Source organism: Amblyomma mixtum, chromosome 1 (assembly GCF_055824585.1).
Source record: "Amblyomma mixtum isolate Tamu chromosome 1, ASM5582458v1, whole genome shotgun sequence".
In the NCBI taxonomy this organism is placed as follows: domain Eukaryota; kingdom Metazoa; phylum Arthropoda; class Arachnida; order Ixodida; family Ixodidae; genus Amblyomma; species Amblyomma mixtum.
Window position 1 is genome coordinate 306447604 of NC_143012.1, and position 18531 is coordinate 306466134.

General features: G+C 46.3%; 1 protein-coding gene across 6 annotated transcripts in view; it reads left to right on the forward strand.

Moving 5' to 3' along the window:
- LOC149372316 (scavenger receptor class B member 1-like) overlaps nucleotides 1-8309 on the forward strand; it is a 79001-nt gene extending 70692 nt beyond the window's left edge. For all 6 annotated transcript variants that reach the window (XM_089566779.1, XM_089566775.1, XM_089566780.1 and 3 more), the window contains 4 exons: nucleotides 1772-1848; nucleotides 4768-4816; nucleotides 5519-5655; nucleotides 6681-8309. In XM_089566779.1, the coding sequence (XP_089422905.1) occupies nucleotides 1772-1848; nucleotides 4768-4816; nucleotides 5519-5655; nucleotides 6681-6879 (462 nt within the window). In that variant the 3' untranslated portion in view covers nucleotides 6880-8309. The remainder of the gene's footprint in view (nucleotides 1-1771; nucleotides 1849-4767; nucleotides 4817-5518; nucleotides 5656-6680) is intronic.
- Nucleotides 8310-18531: the final 10222 nt, after the last annotated feature.

Below are 18531 nucleotides of genomic sequence, written 5' to 3' on the forward strand. Positions count from 1 at the left end.
TGGAGGGCTCCGGAACAATTTCAACCTGCTGGGGATCTTGCGCTAACCGCCTAGCACACGAGCTCCTTTGGCATTTCTCCTTCATCGCTTTAGCCAAGGCTAATAAGGGAGTAATTACTCAGCCAAGGCTGAGTTGTTGAGATGTTTTTGAGTTCTTGAGTTCACTGTGATGGAAAATTCTCGCCTCTTGCCCTTATTCTCAGTTGAGCTGACAGTCCTTTGTGACGTGCTACAGTTTGATATAGACCATCGATACGGACCAAGAAGATCCAGTGCTGACGATAAATACGAACATCCCAGGTAGCAGCGAACATTAGAATGTTATATTATTGTTGTGTACGTCGCAGTAACGTTGCGTGTTGCATCGGAACATGATGCTGATGTTACTAACAACGTAACGTGTTTTATCGTAAACATTTGTTCAACGTTTAAAGTAAAAATTGCGCTAATGTTTTGCTATTATTACTGCGCTTAAGTCATAACCGTGAAATATTACAAATACTTTGTGTACCGGAACTTTTCCTACTATTTGTAAGTAATCATGTTTTTCAACTATCAGAGCTTTTCACTTAAATAACGCATTCTACACGGAATGTTTTGCATGAAAATCCCCGAAATTTAATAAGAAAACTTTGCATGTTACTCATTCGCCACTATCACTCATGGGACATCTCTCACAGCTGACAATGCTTGAGGCCTTAATATCTAGTTGAAGCTGAGTGTACATAAGTTGCATGCATTAGTTGCGTTGTACTGTAATGCTTAAATGTCGCCCACGTTGCTCCTTGAGCCTTGAAAACTGTTCACTGCAGCTGTGTGCTTTTACAATTTGCACGTCTGGTCGTGCATTTATTTAAACTTTCAAAAAACATATGTGCGACATTCACTAAAATGGGTAATTAATATTACTAAAACATTATCCTAACGTTATTTTTGTAGCGTTTCAGAAACATTAGAAGAAAAGGACATTAAGGACAATATACTAACATTTGGGCCAAAACATAAAAGTAACGTTGTTTTTAAGTTTCGTTTTTACCTTGGATAGGCGAAGCCATGGAACGTAAAATTACGCTGGTTCTATACACGAGAGAAAATGTTATTAGAATATTCTATATTTGTTGCGCAAGAAATGTTTCTTTAATGAATCCTGGTTAGGTTAAACCGTTTGTCCCTTCCTTTCTTGTAAGCGATGTTTGCTGCAAAGTTATTGCTGCGCTACAGATTTGTATTCGTAGTATACATCCGGACGCGTCTGTCTGATAGCGCGACGGCATGGATCATCGTCGGCGTCGGAACAAGACTAGCAGGCAAAAAAAAAAAAAAACGCTCTGGAGCACCACTTTCAGCTAGAGAGAGTTAGTCATTTTATCTCTTTTCCATTTCTTAACAAACAACAGTACGACTGCAACACTTAAAACATGAAAGACGACTGTTCCGCGCAGAGCAAGAGGGCTGCACAATATCCAGCCGTGCAAATGCGTTCCTGCAAAGTCTTTTAATTAAGGCTCTAGCGTATGGTACGGAATTAACTGCAGTGAGAAATCGCACAGCAGTGAACGGTTTTTTTGTTTCCTGGCTGTTGCAAATGTCTTCAGCCACAGTTACGTCATCGTACATGGAATCTGTGGATGTGCCACAAGCTTTTATTGCTTTATTGCCTTTAGTAGATGTTTACTTTTGGCGGTGCGGGCCGGGAAGTTTTCTTTAGTTCTTTTTAACTGCACTTTCTACTCTTTGTCGATGTTTACTCCTGCGCCACGTTTGATTTCAGACTACGGGGGCGTCCGTTTCCGGCAGAGTACGACTGCAGCTGAATGTGCTGTTGCACCGGTACATCGGTAACTTGGTGTAAGTGCTTGTATACTTCCTTGTATCACTGCCTGTTAGCTGTCAACACTTACGCTTTGCCTTCGAGGGCTTCAATTGAAGTTCAATTCATTTCACATTTCTAAAATACAGAATTTGTAAATACTTTTTGTCCCTGTAGCCGGCGGCTAGATCGGGCCCAAACAACGTTAACGAATGCATGACGAATTCAAAAAGGTAGAACTTAACAAATTTGTTAATATCTTACTAGAACAAGTGTACATTAAAATCAGAACTTTCGTAAACAGCGCCAGTATAGCACATGGAAGCAACACAAATATAACAACGAAATACACCATGGGAACACTCTGACATCGAGTATAATTACAGACTTTTGTGGTACCTGAAAAATACTAATAAGAATAAATATGAAAAAAAAAATGTCAGGGTACCTCAATTTTTTTCCCTCAGCTAAGTGCGCCAGCGAAATCGCATGACTTTCCGAAAAAACCCGTAGCGTGTCCTAGATTTTCCCTCAGAAATCTGTCCGCCATATGCACTACAGATGGGCGGGAGGTTGAAGTTACTGCAGGAAAGGTTTCCAGCGGACCGAAGCTGGGGTGCAAGTATTGATTCATGAAAGGGGCAGTTGTGTCTTACTATGTTGTGAACACACACACATTTTTTAAGCGGAGCAATAAATCATATGGACGAATCATTGACTTGTGAAACTGCTTGCTGCAGTCATAGCAGTTAGACTTGTTTATTCTCCTCGGCATAAAGGCCTTTGCGAAATGCACCCCCGGAGTGTTGCCATGTTTTTTTTTTTCCTGGACTGCTGTGTGCATATTACGCACCCATGGAGGAAGTGGTATTGCGACCTTTCTTCACCTGTTCGATACAGTCTGTTCGTTACCTGTTCGATACCTGTTCGATACCTGTTCGATACCTGTTCGATACCTGTTCAATACCTGTTCAATACCTGTTCGATACCTGTTCGATGGAGTCTACTAAGTAGGTTGTCGCGACGCCAGTTTTATACCCGTGCGGTGAGTAGCGAAGGCCAACGAGAAGGACCAGGGAATCAGGCGAGGAGACCTTGGATTAGACGCAGAATTTGTTTACATTTTATTACATCGTGGCTGAGATTTCATTGCCCCTGTGGTTTTAAAACACCAGGTTTTTAAGCAACGTAATGGCCTCAGGCCGTTAAGCAGGGAATGTGTTGTTTATGGGCACGGGCCAACCAAAGCGCATGAACTGCTAATTTTTTGCACACTTCCCCGCATAGACCCCCCCCCCCCCCCTCCCGAATTCCTACACGTAGACACGATTCAGCACGTCCGCACCACTGCATGGTATTCTGCAGTCGCGCTTGCCGGCGGGTCCGATCACCCCTCTTTTCACCTTGTAGGCATGCTCCTAAGCAGCTCGTTTAACAGCCTTGCCTGCTAACTTTCTCTTTACCTCTCTCTCTCTCTGTTCTAACTGGCGAATAACGGTAAGCCGACACCCGTACGAAACCGACAAAGCTTTCCTCACTCTTCGTAACCGTCGACGCGGCTGGCCCTGTATTGCTTGCTATTCCAAGTGTTCGCCGACCGACTGCCGTGTAAGGCCATGCGGGAGTGCAGCCCTCGTAGAAGCGCGCTTACTTGCCGGGGTTGCAATGCGTTTCTAAAGCTCTCCGAAGGTGCCCTTGGCGTCGATTAATACGTGCCAACGCCTTCGAAGACATAGCAAGGCGTACTGGCCTGTGCGTGTACGCGATAGAAAGCTCCCACCCCGTGACAAGTTTGGAAAAAAATAACTTTGGATCATCACACCATTGCAGTGCGATAGTGCAAAACCGTCCCGGTACGTTCAAAGGGCGATTTTACAGGGCAATAAACTCAGTTTTATTCATTGCAGAATTTCCTCTCGCTTTCTTCTCTCTGCGGTCATTATGAGCAAAATTACGTATCGGTACCGCAGTGGTGGCGTAGTCGTCTGAGCATCCGCCTTGCATGCGGAGGTGCGGGGTTCGGTCCCCCAGTGCTACCGGGTACCGACCGGTGATGCAATGGGTGCAAGTTTTCCCTTGCCTTGTGTTCGGCTTCTTTAGGATTAATTTGGGTCTTTGATCCCACTTTGAGTAGAAGAACCTTGTGCCATGGCGCTCTTTAGCCACCGATCCCCTTGAGACATAAAAATTCATCATCGTCAATATTACGTTTCGCCCCACCCAACTCTAAACTTGCGCTCAGTGGAGAAGGGTGCCCGATTTCTGGCGAGGCGTCAACAAGCGCACTCCTGTACCGAGGAAACGTAAAGCACCGTGCAAGCAGCGTAAGCCGCACAGACAATGCATTAAGAGACGAAACGAGCGTCGAGTGTTGTTACTCATGGAGTGGTTTCTCATTGTTTACAGAACAAAAGTTAGATAATGGCAGGGGTGTAGCGACAAGGCTGTGTTGATAATTAGGATGAAGTCAGCGCCCTAAGTTGTCCGAACAACCTCGCGAAGACCTGGCTTCCTTGTGGGCTTTCATTTTCCTCCCCTTAATACTCCCTCTCTCAAGTTTCATATTGTTTCCGGCAACATTACTGGCAAGCGACAATGCTCTGTCGTGTTACTGCCGTCCGGCTGAAGACGAAGATACGTGTCATTAGCACTGCAGCAGGGCGCAAGGTGTTCGATGCCTCTGAATACCGTAAATTCCAGGATACAACCAGCGGGCTGTACATGTCTGAAAGTTAATTTTGGACTTTGCGGACAATCGAGTATTTTCCTATTCAATGTCGCGCAATACATCATGAAATGCCGGACGCGATTCTAGTTAAGACAGAAAATTTCAGCCAAAATTGCGTTTTCTTCGGATTACTAATTACCGGAACGTACGGAAATCGTATCTGCCGGATACCAGCCCGCATGCTTCCTGTCGTGTATATAACATGTTGCATTTTTCTCTTTGTCTTAAGGACTTCCGAATTGGGCTACACGGTCATGCCACTTTTCTGGCAAGAAGTGGTGAGTGCTAATCAACTACCTCTTCTGTCCTTCAGGCTGCCTTTGAAAATGCACGAGGCATGCCTGGGGGTCGTGGCGTATCTCAATTTATAGAGATTTTATCTTTTTGGGAAATGCGCGTGAGAAATGAAGACATGTAGGACCAACGCATTTTCGCGCCTCTTTGTGTCAAAATACTCTTACTATGCATGCGCGAACTAGGTTAACAAGTTTTCATAAGGTGTCTATCTGATAAGATATGACTCCTTTTTTGCTTACAATAATATAAGCTTTACCATTCCACACTCGAATGTGACTCGGTTTTGTGGGCGATAAGAAATTAAATGCAGATGACAACGTGCTGTAGCTAATGAAAACCCAAAGGGCATAAATAAAGCCAGAGGCATGGAAAGGAAAAGGATGAGCGAGGTACGCAGGCACCATGGAGACAGACAAAAACTCCTGCGCGTGTGCGCGTGTGCGCGTGTGCGCGTGTGCGCGTGTGCGCGTATGTGCGCGTGTGCGCGTGTGCGCGTATGTGCGCGTGTGCGCGTATGTGCGCGTGTGCGCGTATGTGCGCGCGCGCATACACACATATAGCTTACGTGAAATCCGAGGCAGGGATTCAAACGCGAGCTTCACGTAGGCGGTCATTGTAGCAGCAACATCCCTTAGAAGGGATTGTGCGCTAACTCGTTGTGTGGCTCCGGCGTGCTCGTGCAGGTGGCCGAAGCCCAGGACCACACCCTATCGAGGATCCGGTTGGCTGTGCTCGCTCCGATGCTGGTTCGCTGCACCGCCATTTTCCTCCTGGTGGCTTCAGTCATCCTTGCCATAGTCGCGGTCATCTCCCTCTTCAGGCGAGTGCTGCAAGCGCTGTCCAAGGAAATGATGCGGCGTCGGGTTTAGCTACGTCACATCAAAGGACACGTCACTTCGCATCACTTGACATTGCGCCACATCATAAGCCACGTCACATTACATCAAAAGCCATATGCTAAGATGCAGTCGTATAGCTTCCAGAGCCTTTTTTTAACCTTTTGCCTACAGGAGAGGAAATGCAATATAAGTGGAAAGGTTGATTAATGTTTGCATTTGCATTTAACATAAAATTAGCGACTAGAACTTGTTCCTAGTAAATATGGTTTGTTTCATCACTATGCAGCTGCTTTATGAAATGCTGGACCTCTCGCTGTATATCCCTAGGCTAGTGACGCTGCGGGTATTATAAGAACAGAATATAGGAAGTTAGCAGGGCTTTGTTCATGGTCTGGGGGTACTCCGTAGTGGAGCGCTCCAGATCAATTTCAGTCGCCTGAGTACGTTTTTTTAATCCTGCGCCAGAATAGGAAAGGAAAGGTAGAACAGCAATTAAGTGACCTGAAGAGCATAACTAAATACCGGTGCATAAGCTTGGTGCGCAGTTCGGCGCACGACTGACTTCTCACTTCTCTCTGAAATGCTCACTTCGTAAACAAAAAAACACAAACGGAGGGAAACGGCAGACGAAACAATTGAAGTGCCTATTTTCATTTTGAGATCAATAAAAGCTTTTTCAGCTTTAACAGAGGTATTGATTTGAAATGCCCTTGAATCGCACCCTGAGAGCTGCTCCCCGGATAGATTCTCGTAACCGCGAGTCGCGAGAATGACGATTGGGAAAACGAAAAGTAACCGCAAGAATGCAAGCCCATGTCTTCGAAATAGATCCCATACCATCCAACCTTCCATGCAGACACGTGTATTGCTTCGAATATGCTTCCCCAGCACAAAACGCTCAGTACTATTCGACATTCAAAAATGGTATAGCCCTTTTACGTCGAACTCCGAAAGCTGAAACAGGGCGCAGTCGTTTAAACAAATCCTGTCGCCCTCATCTGTGCAGGTCGCGCCGAAGAAGGCGGCGCGATGTCTCCGATCCCTCCAGGATGCTCAAAGACAAGTTGGCCATCTACCTCAACGGTGGAAGCTTTCTCGGCACCCGAGATGACAACGACGCCGTGAAAGAGGGCGCCTCTCCCGCAACGCTGGCGGCACCGGAGTTACCCGAGGCCGACGCACTCTTGAAGTCCACCGCCGTCTAGAGAGTGGCGCATCCTGTCCACACGTCTGGACACTCACAAGGAGACCACTCGTCGGTTTACACTCGTTCCATGCAACTGCGCCGCGAAGTTTGTCGCGTCGTGTGGCTCAAGCGCGTACAACGCGCGTGAATCTCGTTGCCGTGAGTGGTGGATCCGGCTGACGACATTTTTGTGCCTTGGACAGTCTTTTTCTAGGTGGACGAGACAACCAATTGCTTCAATTACTGATTTTGTACCGCTCCTTCAACTCAGCGGTTTATACAGGGTCATAATCATAAGCAGGGGCATTGTGCACTGACGCCAGCGTTTGCGCATGGTCGTGCCTCAGGGTCGCTGGTTCGACCCCTTTGTCCATGTTCTCGCGTTTGTGTGTTTAAGTGTGCTTCCGGGTGGTATCGACACGGCGCATTCGATCTAGACTTTACCTCTTCCTTTAGTGCTATCCATGCGGCGAGCGTATTACTGACATCCGAAGCTGTAGAATTCGAACGCTCAGGAGCCTGTGGCTTCAACAGGGGCCATTAAGTGCGGACATGCGTGGGAGTTAAACTCGGGCATTACACTCTATAACCGCATGGCTTGTTTGGTGATAGCAGAGGGCGCGTAACAGTTAGCGAATAATCTGAATGCTAGCAACCTCTATATGGTGAAAAATTAACTCGATATGTTAGAATGGTGCGCAATGCGTCAGTAGTTACTATGATGGGCCTTAACCTTTACATGACCTGCCAATACTTCACTATAAATATGCAAGGCTTTTCTTCGAATGTTTGCTCTTGCAAATCATCTAACATGATTAGCAACGCCACCTATCTTTCACATCAGCCATTCCTCGCGCTGGTAATACATCATCCAGCCAGTACTGCCTGCCATTTTACACCAAACTAAGATAACGGAGACCCTGCATGTGGAGCTGCACGCCATAGCCTTAAAAATACTTATATACTTGCTTTTTCGTAATCTAATGCAGGGACTTGTGAACTTAGTTCGCAGTCTCCAGAAAACGAAAAGAAAAAAAAAGTCGATGACAGAGCTTCCAGCTGGCGCTGTCCTTTTGTGCTTGTGTATTCAAATACGCACGCAGCGGTTCAGTGTAAATATGCGCGGTCTTTTCTGCTTCTCCCTTGCGTTTCGTTGTGTTGACAGCGGCTGGCTACGAAGCGGAAAGTTGAACCTCCATTCCTGACACGGACCTTAACCTTGTGCTGCCTCGCGCGGAAGACGAAGCAAAACTGATACTTTGGTGCCTTCGCGTGCGAGTTTGTGCCTGAGAGCAGCGTGCGCTAAACGTCGCATATTGAACCTTGCATTAGACGGAGCAGCTTTACACTGCTTCGTCGTCATGCAGCAGAGCCACGTCTTGCATTTGCTGCAATACCTGGAGTGATAAATTATGGGCATTGTAAATAAACTTCTTTTTGTATTCTCTGGCTTTTGTTTTTTCTCTAACCCCCAGAAGTAAAAAAAAAAAGGATGATCTCCTAAACTTGAGGGCGAGATTCGTACAATGTACCTCTCCTTCCCTGCACTCGCACGCGCTCCTAAGTTCCAATCCCGCATTAATGGTCACATCCACTGGACATCCCCTCGTGGATCTCGTGATTCCACAAGGTATGTTTTCGAGGGCTTCCACCGTGCAGCCAACCTGCATAACATTCTCGATGGCTAGGTGACGAAAGTGGCGTATTTTCGGTTCCGACATACCACGACGATAACGCTGTTGATCGCAAGAGTCCGAAATAACCATTAATATCCACTGGATGCACAATAGATCAGGCACTTAAGACGATGAAAACATTCATTAGGCACCATCAAAAGTTCTTGCGGCGTTACGTGTGCATAACTGTGCACTTCGCAATGACGACCTAGTACAGGGTCGGTCAAAAAATCCCAGGACACAGGGTCTGCTTTAGAGCGTTATAAATGCGCAGCTACGACACCCCAGGAGCCAAAAATCGAAGTAGAGGATAGTGGAAGTACCATTCTCACCTCTGAGAACCTTTAACTCTTTGATGCTATCGTAAGTAGCAGGATACGACGCTGAAAAGCAGACCCTGTGGCCTGGGAACTTTTGACCGACCCTGTACATATATAGTTGACCAGGTACTTGGGACATTAAAACATCCATCAGTTATCCACGAACGTCCCTGCAACACTGAATCACCGAAACTTCCACTGCAAGACAATCACAGGGTATACATAGCCAATATTGCGTGGATACTACTGCCGGACATTGACCACCTGAAGTGAATAGTTCAGTTTCTTGCAGTAAATATCCTACGGATGTACCCTGTCAGTCGAGATACTAAGCTTCCTGGTGTACAAAGTACCTGCAGCCCCAGAAGAATTTTGGCTTAGTTGGAAGTAGTGCACTGCATGGGCTCGGGCCGGCCCGAAAGCCCGGGCCCGGCCCGGCCCGGGACATGATTTGTTTTGCCGGGCCTGGGCCGGGCCCGGGCCTGAAGTTGCGGGCCCGGGCCGGGCTCGGGCTTAAAGCTGCGGACCCGAGTCGGGCTTGGGTCCGTACAGAAACGGCTGGTGTCCGATTATTCATTCACTATTGCAGAGTGAAGTACACAACTGCGGCATTGGAGCAGCGACACGGTTGAGCTATTTATTTATTAATTTATTTATTTATTTATTTATTTACAATACTGCTGGTCTTATTGCAAGACCATAGCAGGGGCAATTAGTACAGTGCAAAAAACAAATATAAACATATTATTCAAAGGCAGCAAACATGGCATAAAAGCAAAGGTAGGGAAAAGTGAATTGGCCATAGCAAAAGGATATACAGAACAGATCTTCGACAATGGTAGGCACAATTTCAAAATGCACTCAAAATCGCATACATGACAAGTTAGAAGGGGTTGTCTTCTTGCCTAGATTTGCAGTCACGGTTGCTGCATCGCCACTGTGCATTACGACAAATGCTCTATCTGCGACACGAATGATGATAAGGATTGAGTGCAGGTGATGTTACGATCCAAGCGATTCCATTCACTAATGGAGAGAGGGAAAAAGGAATGCTTAAACGTGTCATTATGGCACACATACTCGGTTAGTGTGTTCGTATGTTTGTGCCGTAAAGGTGGCGATTGTGAGTACGTCACGTATTTTTTCACATCTATCCTGTACTGCTCGTGTAATAATTGAAACAAAAATTTTAAGCGCGCTTGTTTTACTCTTGCGGATAATGTTTGGAGACCGGATGAAGCTGCAAGCAATGTTGGGGAATCTGTGCGCTTGTATTTATTGTGAATTATTCGTAGGGCTTTGCGTTGTATAGCCTCAAGTTTTGTGATGTTAGTTATTGATTGTGGGAACCAGACTGTGTTCGCGTATTCTAAGACTGGCCTTACAAGGGTTTTGTAGGCCAGGAGTTTAGAAGATACTGGTGCGGACCGCAAGCGTCTCCTGATAAAGAGAAGTTTCCGTAAAGCAGTAGACGTGATGTTAGCAATGTGAGAGTCCCACCTCAGGTCAGAAGACAGCGTAATACCTAGATATTTATGGTGTTTAGTTTTCGCTAATGGAACACCGTTTACAGAGTAAGAAAAGCAAAACGGGAATTTTTTTCTTGTTACTGTCATACAAACGGATTTTTTAGTGTTTATTGTCATTTGCCACGTGTTACACCATTCTGTTATTTTTTTTTAGAGAACTGTTTAACGACAGATGGTCTTCGCGGTTGTTAATAGTTTTGTAAAGAATGCAGTCATCTGCGAAGAGCTTAATGTTACAATCAATGTCATTAGTTATGTCATTGATGAAGAGCAGAAATAACAATGGACCAAGGACTGATCCCTGAGGAACGCCCGACGTTACTGGAACTGTTTTGGATGAAACATACTCAAAAACCACAAACTGAGACCGATTTGACAAAAAATCTTCTAACCAAGATAGTAAGTCGCCTTCCCCGATAACAGTTTTTAGTTTTCCTAGCAACTTATTGTGTGATACAGAGTCGAATGCCTTTGAAAAATCGAGCAATATTATGTCTGTCTGGCTACAGTTATTAATATTAAGTGCTAGATCGTGTACAACCTCTGTTAGTTGAGTAACGGTTGATAACCCGCGTCGGAATCCATGCTGATGGGGTGTCAATATACTATTGCGCTCCAGGAATGAGGTTATGTGCTTCGAAATTATGTGTTCCAAAATTTTACATGATGTACTTGTAAGAGAGATTGGCCTATAGTTTGAGGGTGAGGTAGTGTCCCCTGATTTATGAATAGGTATGATCTTTGCCATTTTCCAGTCTCTGGGCAGCCTTGATGATGAAATAGACTTGCGAAAGATATGGGTTATAGTACGCGCTGAGAAAAAAACTATGCCTTATTCATTGACTTATTTCCTTATTTCCACGCCGCGGTGGCTTAGTGGCTTAGTGGCGGTGGCTTGATTACTGAGTCGGGGAACCTGGATTAACTCCTAGCCTCGGTGGCCGCATTTGTATTTAGGTGGCAAGCATGACAGTCATGTACTTTGTAGTATCATTGCTCGTTGAAGAAACCCATGTGGTCGAAATGATCCGGAGCCCTCTGCTTCGGTGTCTCCCCTTGGGCCCTTAAGCCCCAAAAACATAGCTTTTATTTCATAGGTATATTTTTCTCATGTGAGAAAATTCACAAACTAAAGCTCGTTTGGTTTTCTTTTTGATCAGCTGACCGGAACGTCTCGTAAATGAAATAGCCACAGAAGCTCGCGAGAGTTTGTAAATCTCATCTCATAACCACATCTATCCCTCCTCGCTTCTTCAGCCTGGTTGTCATGACACGTGTTTTGCCCTGTGAGTTATCACGTATGGTTCGCGCGTTATCTTCTACTCCATCAGTAAGAGTAAAATTCAACCGGTCTTAATTGTCCATTGATCGTTCGTCATCCCAAAACATATCCATACACTATTAGAAATGTATTCGGGAAGAAAATATTAGTTTAGTCTTCAAAACACACGCCGTAAAATACTCAAGCCTTTTAGCTTTTCGTTTCTGCTGAAAGGCGACCAGTTCGGCTATGAGTTCAACCTTCAAGATCGCGTTCACTAAACAAATGTCATCCCACTGCTTGCTAGGCAGCTTTAACGTTTATACTTCCGGGCGGCAAAATATAACTGATTAAAATCATGGAGGAATGCGAAGTAGTCTATTACGCGCGCATGCAGCCCTTTTTATTTGGCTCTCGGAACTTCAGAGTTTATCTTTGCGCACCTACACGAGATCACTGTCCAAAAGACGGGCCTGGCGAGCACTACTCTTCATCACTTCCTTCTGGGTTAAAAAGAACCGACTTTCTGCAAGCCAAATTGTGGTCTTCAGAACAGAATAGGCTTGGGCATGTTGGTAATTTATTGCAACAGCGTAATCATAGCGCGGGAAACAACACAGGACAAAGACGAGACGGGACAAGCGCTTGTCCCGTCTCGTCTTTGTCCTGTGTTGTTTCCCGCGCTATGATTACGCTGTCTCAAATTGTGGTTTCAGAACCTTTGTCGGCCAGTTTCTTATCGGTCTAGTAGCGGTCTACTTGCTCAGTGAGCAGTATACCTCAAGCTTTACTGTGAAACGGGTCGGGCCGGGCCCGGGCTGGGCTTTACTCCGGGAATTCACGGGCCGGGCCGGGCTCGCTAGAGCGATAATTTAGCGGGCCCGGGCTTGAAGCCGCGGGCCTGGGCCGGGCTCGGGCTCCAGGTCTCGGGCCCGGCCCGGCTTGGGCCTCAAACTGAGGCCCGTGCAGTGCTCTAGTTGGAAGTACAACGTTAGGTTGTTCCCATATTTGTAATGTGTGCTAGAAATAAAAGCGTACAAGGAAAAACAGATGGTTTTTCGCATCAAGACGTGGCCTAATAAGAAAAACAAATTTTTTGCGTTTAACGTCCCGAAGTTACAAACTGGCAATAAGGGCCACCACCGTATTAGAGGGCTCCGGAATCAGACACGTGGACTTCCTTACTGTGCGCGGACATCGCACAGCACAAGGGCAGTTAAGTTTTATTTCACTGCCATCGAAATAGGGCCGTCAGGGCGGGGACCAAACCAGCGACCTTGAAATATGCAACTCAACGCCAAAACCACTGAGACACCGCGGCACATCCCTAATATGAATTTTTTCTTTTTTTGTATTTACGCGAAATATAAGCTGACCTTTGATATCACCATATAGCGTGCCATCGTGGTCCGGCCGCAGAAGACTACAGTATACCAGTACGCCTGCCAAGCACGCGCAGACTGGATTTCGTGGCTGCTTAACTGCAAGGCCGGCGGCGCACTGCTCTGTTTCCGCCTGACTGAGCGCGTCCAGCCGAATAAATTTGTGGAGACGAATCGTAGACACCAGTCGTCGTCGGGTCTTCACAAATATATTCGGCTGGACGCGCTCAGCCAGGCGGAAATAGAACAGCGCGCCGCCGGCCTTGCAGTTAAGCAGCCACGAAATCCAGTCTGCGCGTGACTGTCGTCGTCTTCTGCGGCCGGACCACGATGGCACGCTATAACCAAAATTAATGTTTAAAGGGACAATCCCGTGATTGTTACTGACCCTATTTTATTAGCGGCAATCCAAGGCCACTTGATAATGCGTTAGGATTAGGAGGGTCTGTGCAAGCGGAAATGGCTTGCGCCGTCTGTCAGTAGGCAGTGGCAGCTGCAACGTGCCCACTGGGCTACGAACGTAGTATATACTACCTCAGACAGAACGGACCTTGTATAACGAGCTTTATAGCGAACGATATAACAAACTAAAGTGTACAGCTAGACCTCGGATATAACGAACGCTTGGCTGCAATCTCGTTCAGACGATCCACCAAGGATTGCCTAAGAGTTTTGTTACTTTTTTTTTACATGCTGCAACTTCGCCTAAGGCTATAATAGGTGAAGGTAAAAAAAATTCGCAAACAAACCTTAAAAATCAGCACCATGTGGTTGCCATGAAAGCACAAGGGAACGCAAACCACATCAGCCAAATATCGCAGAATCCAAATATTCGTTCATAAGCACGAGCAGGGCCAGGAGTGGAGTTTCAAACATCTATAGTGAGCGGAAAAGAAACTATTTGAGTAAGTTAGTTCGAGGATTTAAACTGAAGTGTTTAGTTCCGTGACAACTTCTTAACGATGATATGACAGAAAATTCCAAATAGTTGGCAAGTGACTTAAATCGTGGAGAGTTAACGTATGCATGAACAAGAAATCTTCAGTGCGACGATGTGAACAAAGTGGAATGAGTCCGAGGTCAGACAAATGAGAGGAAGGCGAAAAATCTGTCATACTGGTGAAATATAACACGAACGCCTTTTGAACGGATTCGAATTTGTTGACGTCCACTAGCTTATGAATATTCCAAACGAGTCACCCGTATTATGGATAAAGGTTTTGCATGTAACTTGGTATCTATAGTAAAGCAATACGCAAAGTGCAGCGCAAGTACCCGATCTTCTGGAGAGCATTGTTATAAATTAGATCGTTATATGTTCAGACCATGTCATATCATGCGCGTATGTAACGCCGAGGTATCTGCATTCCAGAACTCTTATGAGAAATTCTCTTTGAACAAATATATGAACAAATCATTAGATATGCGCCTGGGGAGCGACGTGAAAACAATTTTGGAGAAATTAATGTTCATTTCGAATCATTTGACATGTTGCGCACCACTTACAGAAGTTTGACAGAGGCTAGTTGAGGAGGTCAATATCCAAGGGCGATTTAAATGTATTATAAAACACTCGGCCGTCAACGTACAGGCGTGTTAACCCAGCAAACCAAAAACCTCTCAGAGACGTCTCTGAGAGGTTTTTGGTTTTCTGGGAATAAATGGAGCGGTACAGCTCAGTGATGGACAACAAGAATTGGTCGCGTAGCGGAACCCTGCGGGACGCCTGATGAAGCGTCAGTGATCGGTGATATAGTCGAATTGAAATGCATGCATTATGAGCGTTTGGAAAGGAAACTAGCTATCTGCGGTTAACGAGGGTAGGGGATTTTTTAAGCGTCAAATGCTTTTAGCTCCCGTTGTCGGCGCGCCGCGGGTGGCCTACGGCACCGAAACGGAGAACACTGCGGCGAACCTAAACGAAGTTTGGCAAAGCTTTCAGTCCACCTGGTGCAACGCGCTGCTTTGGCGCCGGATCGGCGTATGCGCAGACAATAGCGTTTCGTGATCGCTTGGTGGGCAAAGGCAACATGCTGCGCTAAGGAGCCTGTTTTACCCTGCAGCTTAGCGACAGCCCCGCGTGGGTTGCCATGATTACGTAATGAGCGCGGACCTTAGATGATGATGATGATGTAGCCTTCCCTTTGTAACGGGTGGGCGCCTACCAAAGGTGCCCTGGCTGGATATGTCTATGGAGAACATAGGACCCGTGGCGCCATCTATGAGCACGGCCAGTAACAAGCTCTAATATGTTGTTGTTCGACGTGGTCATGACGTCGGCGACGGCGACGGTGGCGTCACTGGCCAGGCACTTGAATAGGATTAACCGCGGCATCATGAAAATCTGTCGACGCTCTTGGCTGGAGGGCCTCCTTTGAGGGGAATCTACCGCTTCTTTCTTGAGTTTTCGTTCAGAACGCGTGACACCACAGTCGGCTCTGGCCTGGCATTCTTCGCCAGTGCCAAAACCGTGTGCTGTGCCTTCGTTATTGTTATGACAGAGAAAGATCTGCAAGAATGCGCCATTATCTGCGTACGTGACCCCGACAGTAGACTGGCCCTTCAATACAGTAGCGGAGAGCGACGTCTATGGTACACGCATAGCGCTAAAAAGCTAAAATCCTGGAAAGCTTCTTGAATATGGTACCGAACCAGCATTTTAGATATCTGGGATGTTCTATGTCTAGCTCTTGCTATCCATGTATTTTCTAGGGCCCGGGAATTTAGTTATTTGCCTAAACATGCCTGCAAAGGCCTAAACGGAAAAATTTTGCACTGCCTTTCTGTCATTTTTTGACAAATCCTTTAAACGCTTAAATCCGGTATTTTGGTACTTGGTGCCTTTCTTGCTATTTCCCGACGCAGCTTTTTTAATACATCTCTGGAGCTTTTGTAGCCAGGAAATGTTCTGTATGAGAAGGCGCTTTTGTTCATCACTGATGCGTCATCTACATGTTCAAGAGAGGAAAATAAGGGACTGACGCTTTTGTATAACAAGCTGATTCACCTGACCTTCATGGTAATGAAGTGCACCGGTATCCAAATGTCCCGGATATCTTTTCCTCAAATGGATCCGTTAGTGTTGCAGGAATTCCTTAAATCACCTTCGAGATGTGCTGCCGTCAACGCCACAACACCTAGCATTCCTATGGCGCCGTGGTCTATTCTGACGCGAGGGAGAACTTGGATAAAAAATGGCTGAGGCTTAACTTGGTTAAGCCTGGAGAATGCGAAGCATCATCGTGTCGCGTAATTTGGAGGCGCACAACCACAGCGACGGCGCAAGGTGGGCCCCCGTTTCTCCACTGTCGTGACGTCATCGTGTCACGTGGTGTGACGTCATGTATCACGTGATTTGGAGGCGCACAACCACAGCGACGGCGCGAGGTGGGCCCCCGTTTCTCCACTGTCATGACGTCATCGTGTCACGGGGTGTGACGTCATGTATCACGTGATTTGGAGGCGCACAACCACAGCGACGGCGCGAAGTGGGCCCCCGTTTCTCCACTGCCGTGACGTCATCGTGTCACGTGGTGTGACGTCATGTATCACGTGATTTGGAGGCGCACAACCACAGCGACGGCGCGAGGTGGGCCCCCGTTTCTCCACTGCCGTGACGTCATCGTGTCACGTGGTGTGGCATCAGCGTGTCACGTGATTTGGAGGCGCACCACAGCGAAGGCGCGAGGTGGGCCCCCGTTTCTCCACTGTCGTGACGTCATCGTGTCACGTGGTGTGACGTCATGTATCACGTGATTAGGAGGCGCACAACCACAGCGACGGCGCGAGGTGGGCCCCCGTTTCTCTACTGTCGTGACGTCATCGTGTCACGTGGTGTGACGTCATGTATCACGTGATTTGGAGGCGCATAACCACGGTGAAGGGCTGAAGTGGTAGCTAAAGTAGTATGCTTCGCATAAAACAGCAAATACTATTCACGACACTCTCATTTGGTTAAATCTGTGTTTGAGGAAATCAAGGATGACGCTTAGTGTGGGATCAAAGCAAAAACCACGTAAGGCGAGCATGGTAAGGAGCCTGTCATACGTCAATGCATATTTCTGAGCATTTACGCAAAGGATAAATTGGGAACGGCAGGAACCTAATAGATAAATCATTGAAGTCAGTCGAAGAAATACAAGAAGCTTTTAGGGGACTGGAACGAAGGGGTGCTACTGCTTCTACAAAGATGGAACAGCGGGCAGAAAAAAATAGAGGGCTTGAATCTCTTTGCGGAGACGGTATGTGGCCACGTAACCCGATGGTCAGATTCCCCATGAAGTCTCAAGTTTTAAGTTCGTGTCAGTAGCATCATGTGACGTAGAAAGAAGGTTTTTAAAGTAGAAAGCTATAGGTTTACTGTAAACAAAAGCAACTTCAATTACAACTTGACAATGTCATTCATTTTGTCATATTTCAAGGACTGCGAGCGCTCCGTGCTCGACTAACCGATCATGCACAGTTATTTGGTGCTGTCTGCCTGAGAGGCCTAATTCATTGATTTTTTTATTGATACCATATCATTTTGTTAACAGAAAGTATGCATTAATCCCCATGCCTATATTTTGTTTGTTGGTAATAAATAGAGTATTCTTCAAGACGGCCATCTTTTACCTATAGAAGCTATTTAAAGATTTTTTAAGGCCTAAATACCTGACTGTTTTCGGGTTCATTAGTGATTAAATTTGAGGGCTCTAGTAACGTCACATGGATATTACACCTGGACCTAGACGTTTCGATCATGCTATTACGTATAGTAGACGTTGACGCTTGGCGAGCTGAGTAGAGTAGAAAAGAAGTACTTTGATTTGGGCTAGTTCGTTCATATCTTGAAAGTAGTTCGGACGGCGCGAAAACAACAAAGACAAAGGAGACACGAACACAACAGGACGGGCGCCAACTTGCAACTGAAGTTTATTGCACCAGACCCCTACATTTTATGCATCACCCGAGCCATATCTCGCAAGCCTATCACACAACAAAACGAAATTGTCATCAAAAGTCCGAACACCGGAAGTAGGCGCTACTATTACTATTCCGGTGTTCGGACTTTTGATGACAATTTCGTTTTGTTGTGTGATAGGCTTGCGAGATATGGCTCGGGTGATGCATAAAATGTAGGGGTCTGGTGCAATAAACTTCAGTTGCAAGTTGGCGCCCGTCCTGTTGTGTTCGTGTCTCCTTTGTCTTTGTTGTTTTCGCGCCGACCGAATTACTTTCTAGAGTAGAAAACTGCACCGGGCAAGCGTTCTCTTCCTTTCTCATCAAGTGCCGAGAAAAGAGACGTCCCTTACACTCTCCCTGTGGATATTGACGCTGAAAATGAAAATTAAAATTGGTTTTGACCAAACGAAATGGCGCAGTAATGGTCTCACTTCTCAGTGCACGCCTCAACCGCGCGTGAGGGAAGGGAGTAATGACGGAGGGAAAGAGGGTAGAGAGAAAGAGGTGCAGTAGTAAAGGACTCCGTAATAGCTGCTACCACTTGCGGATCTTTAACGTT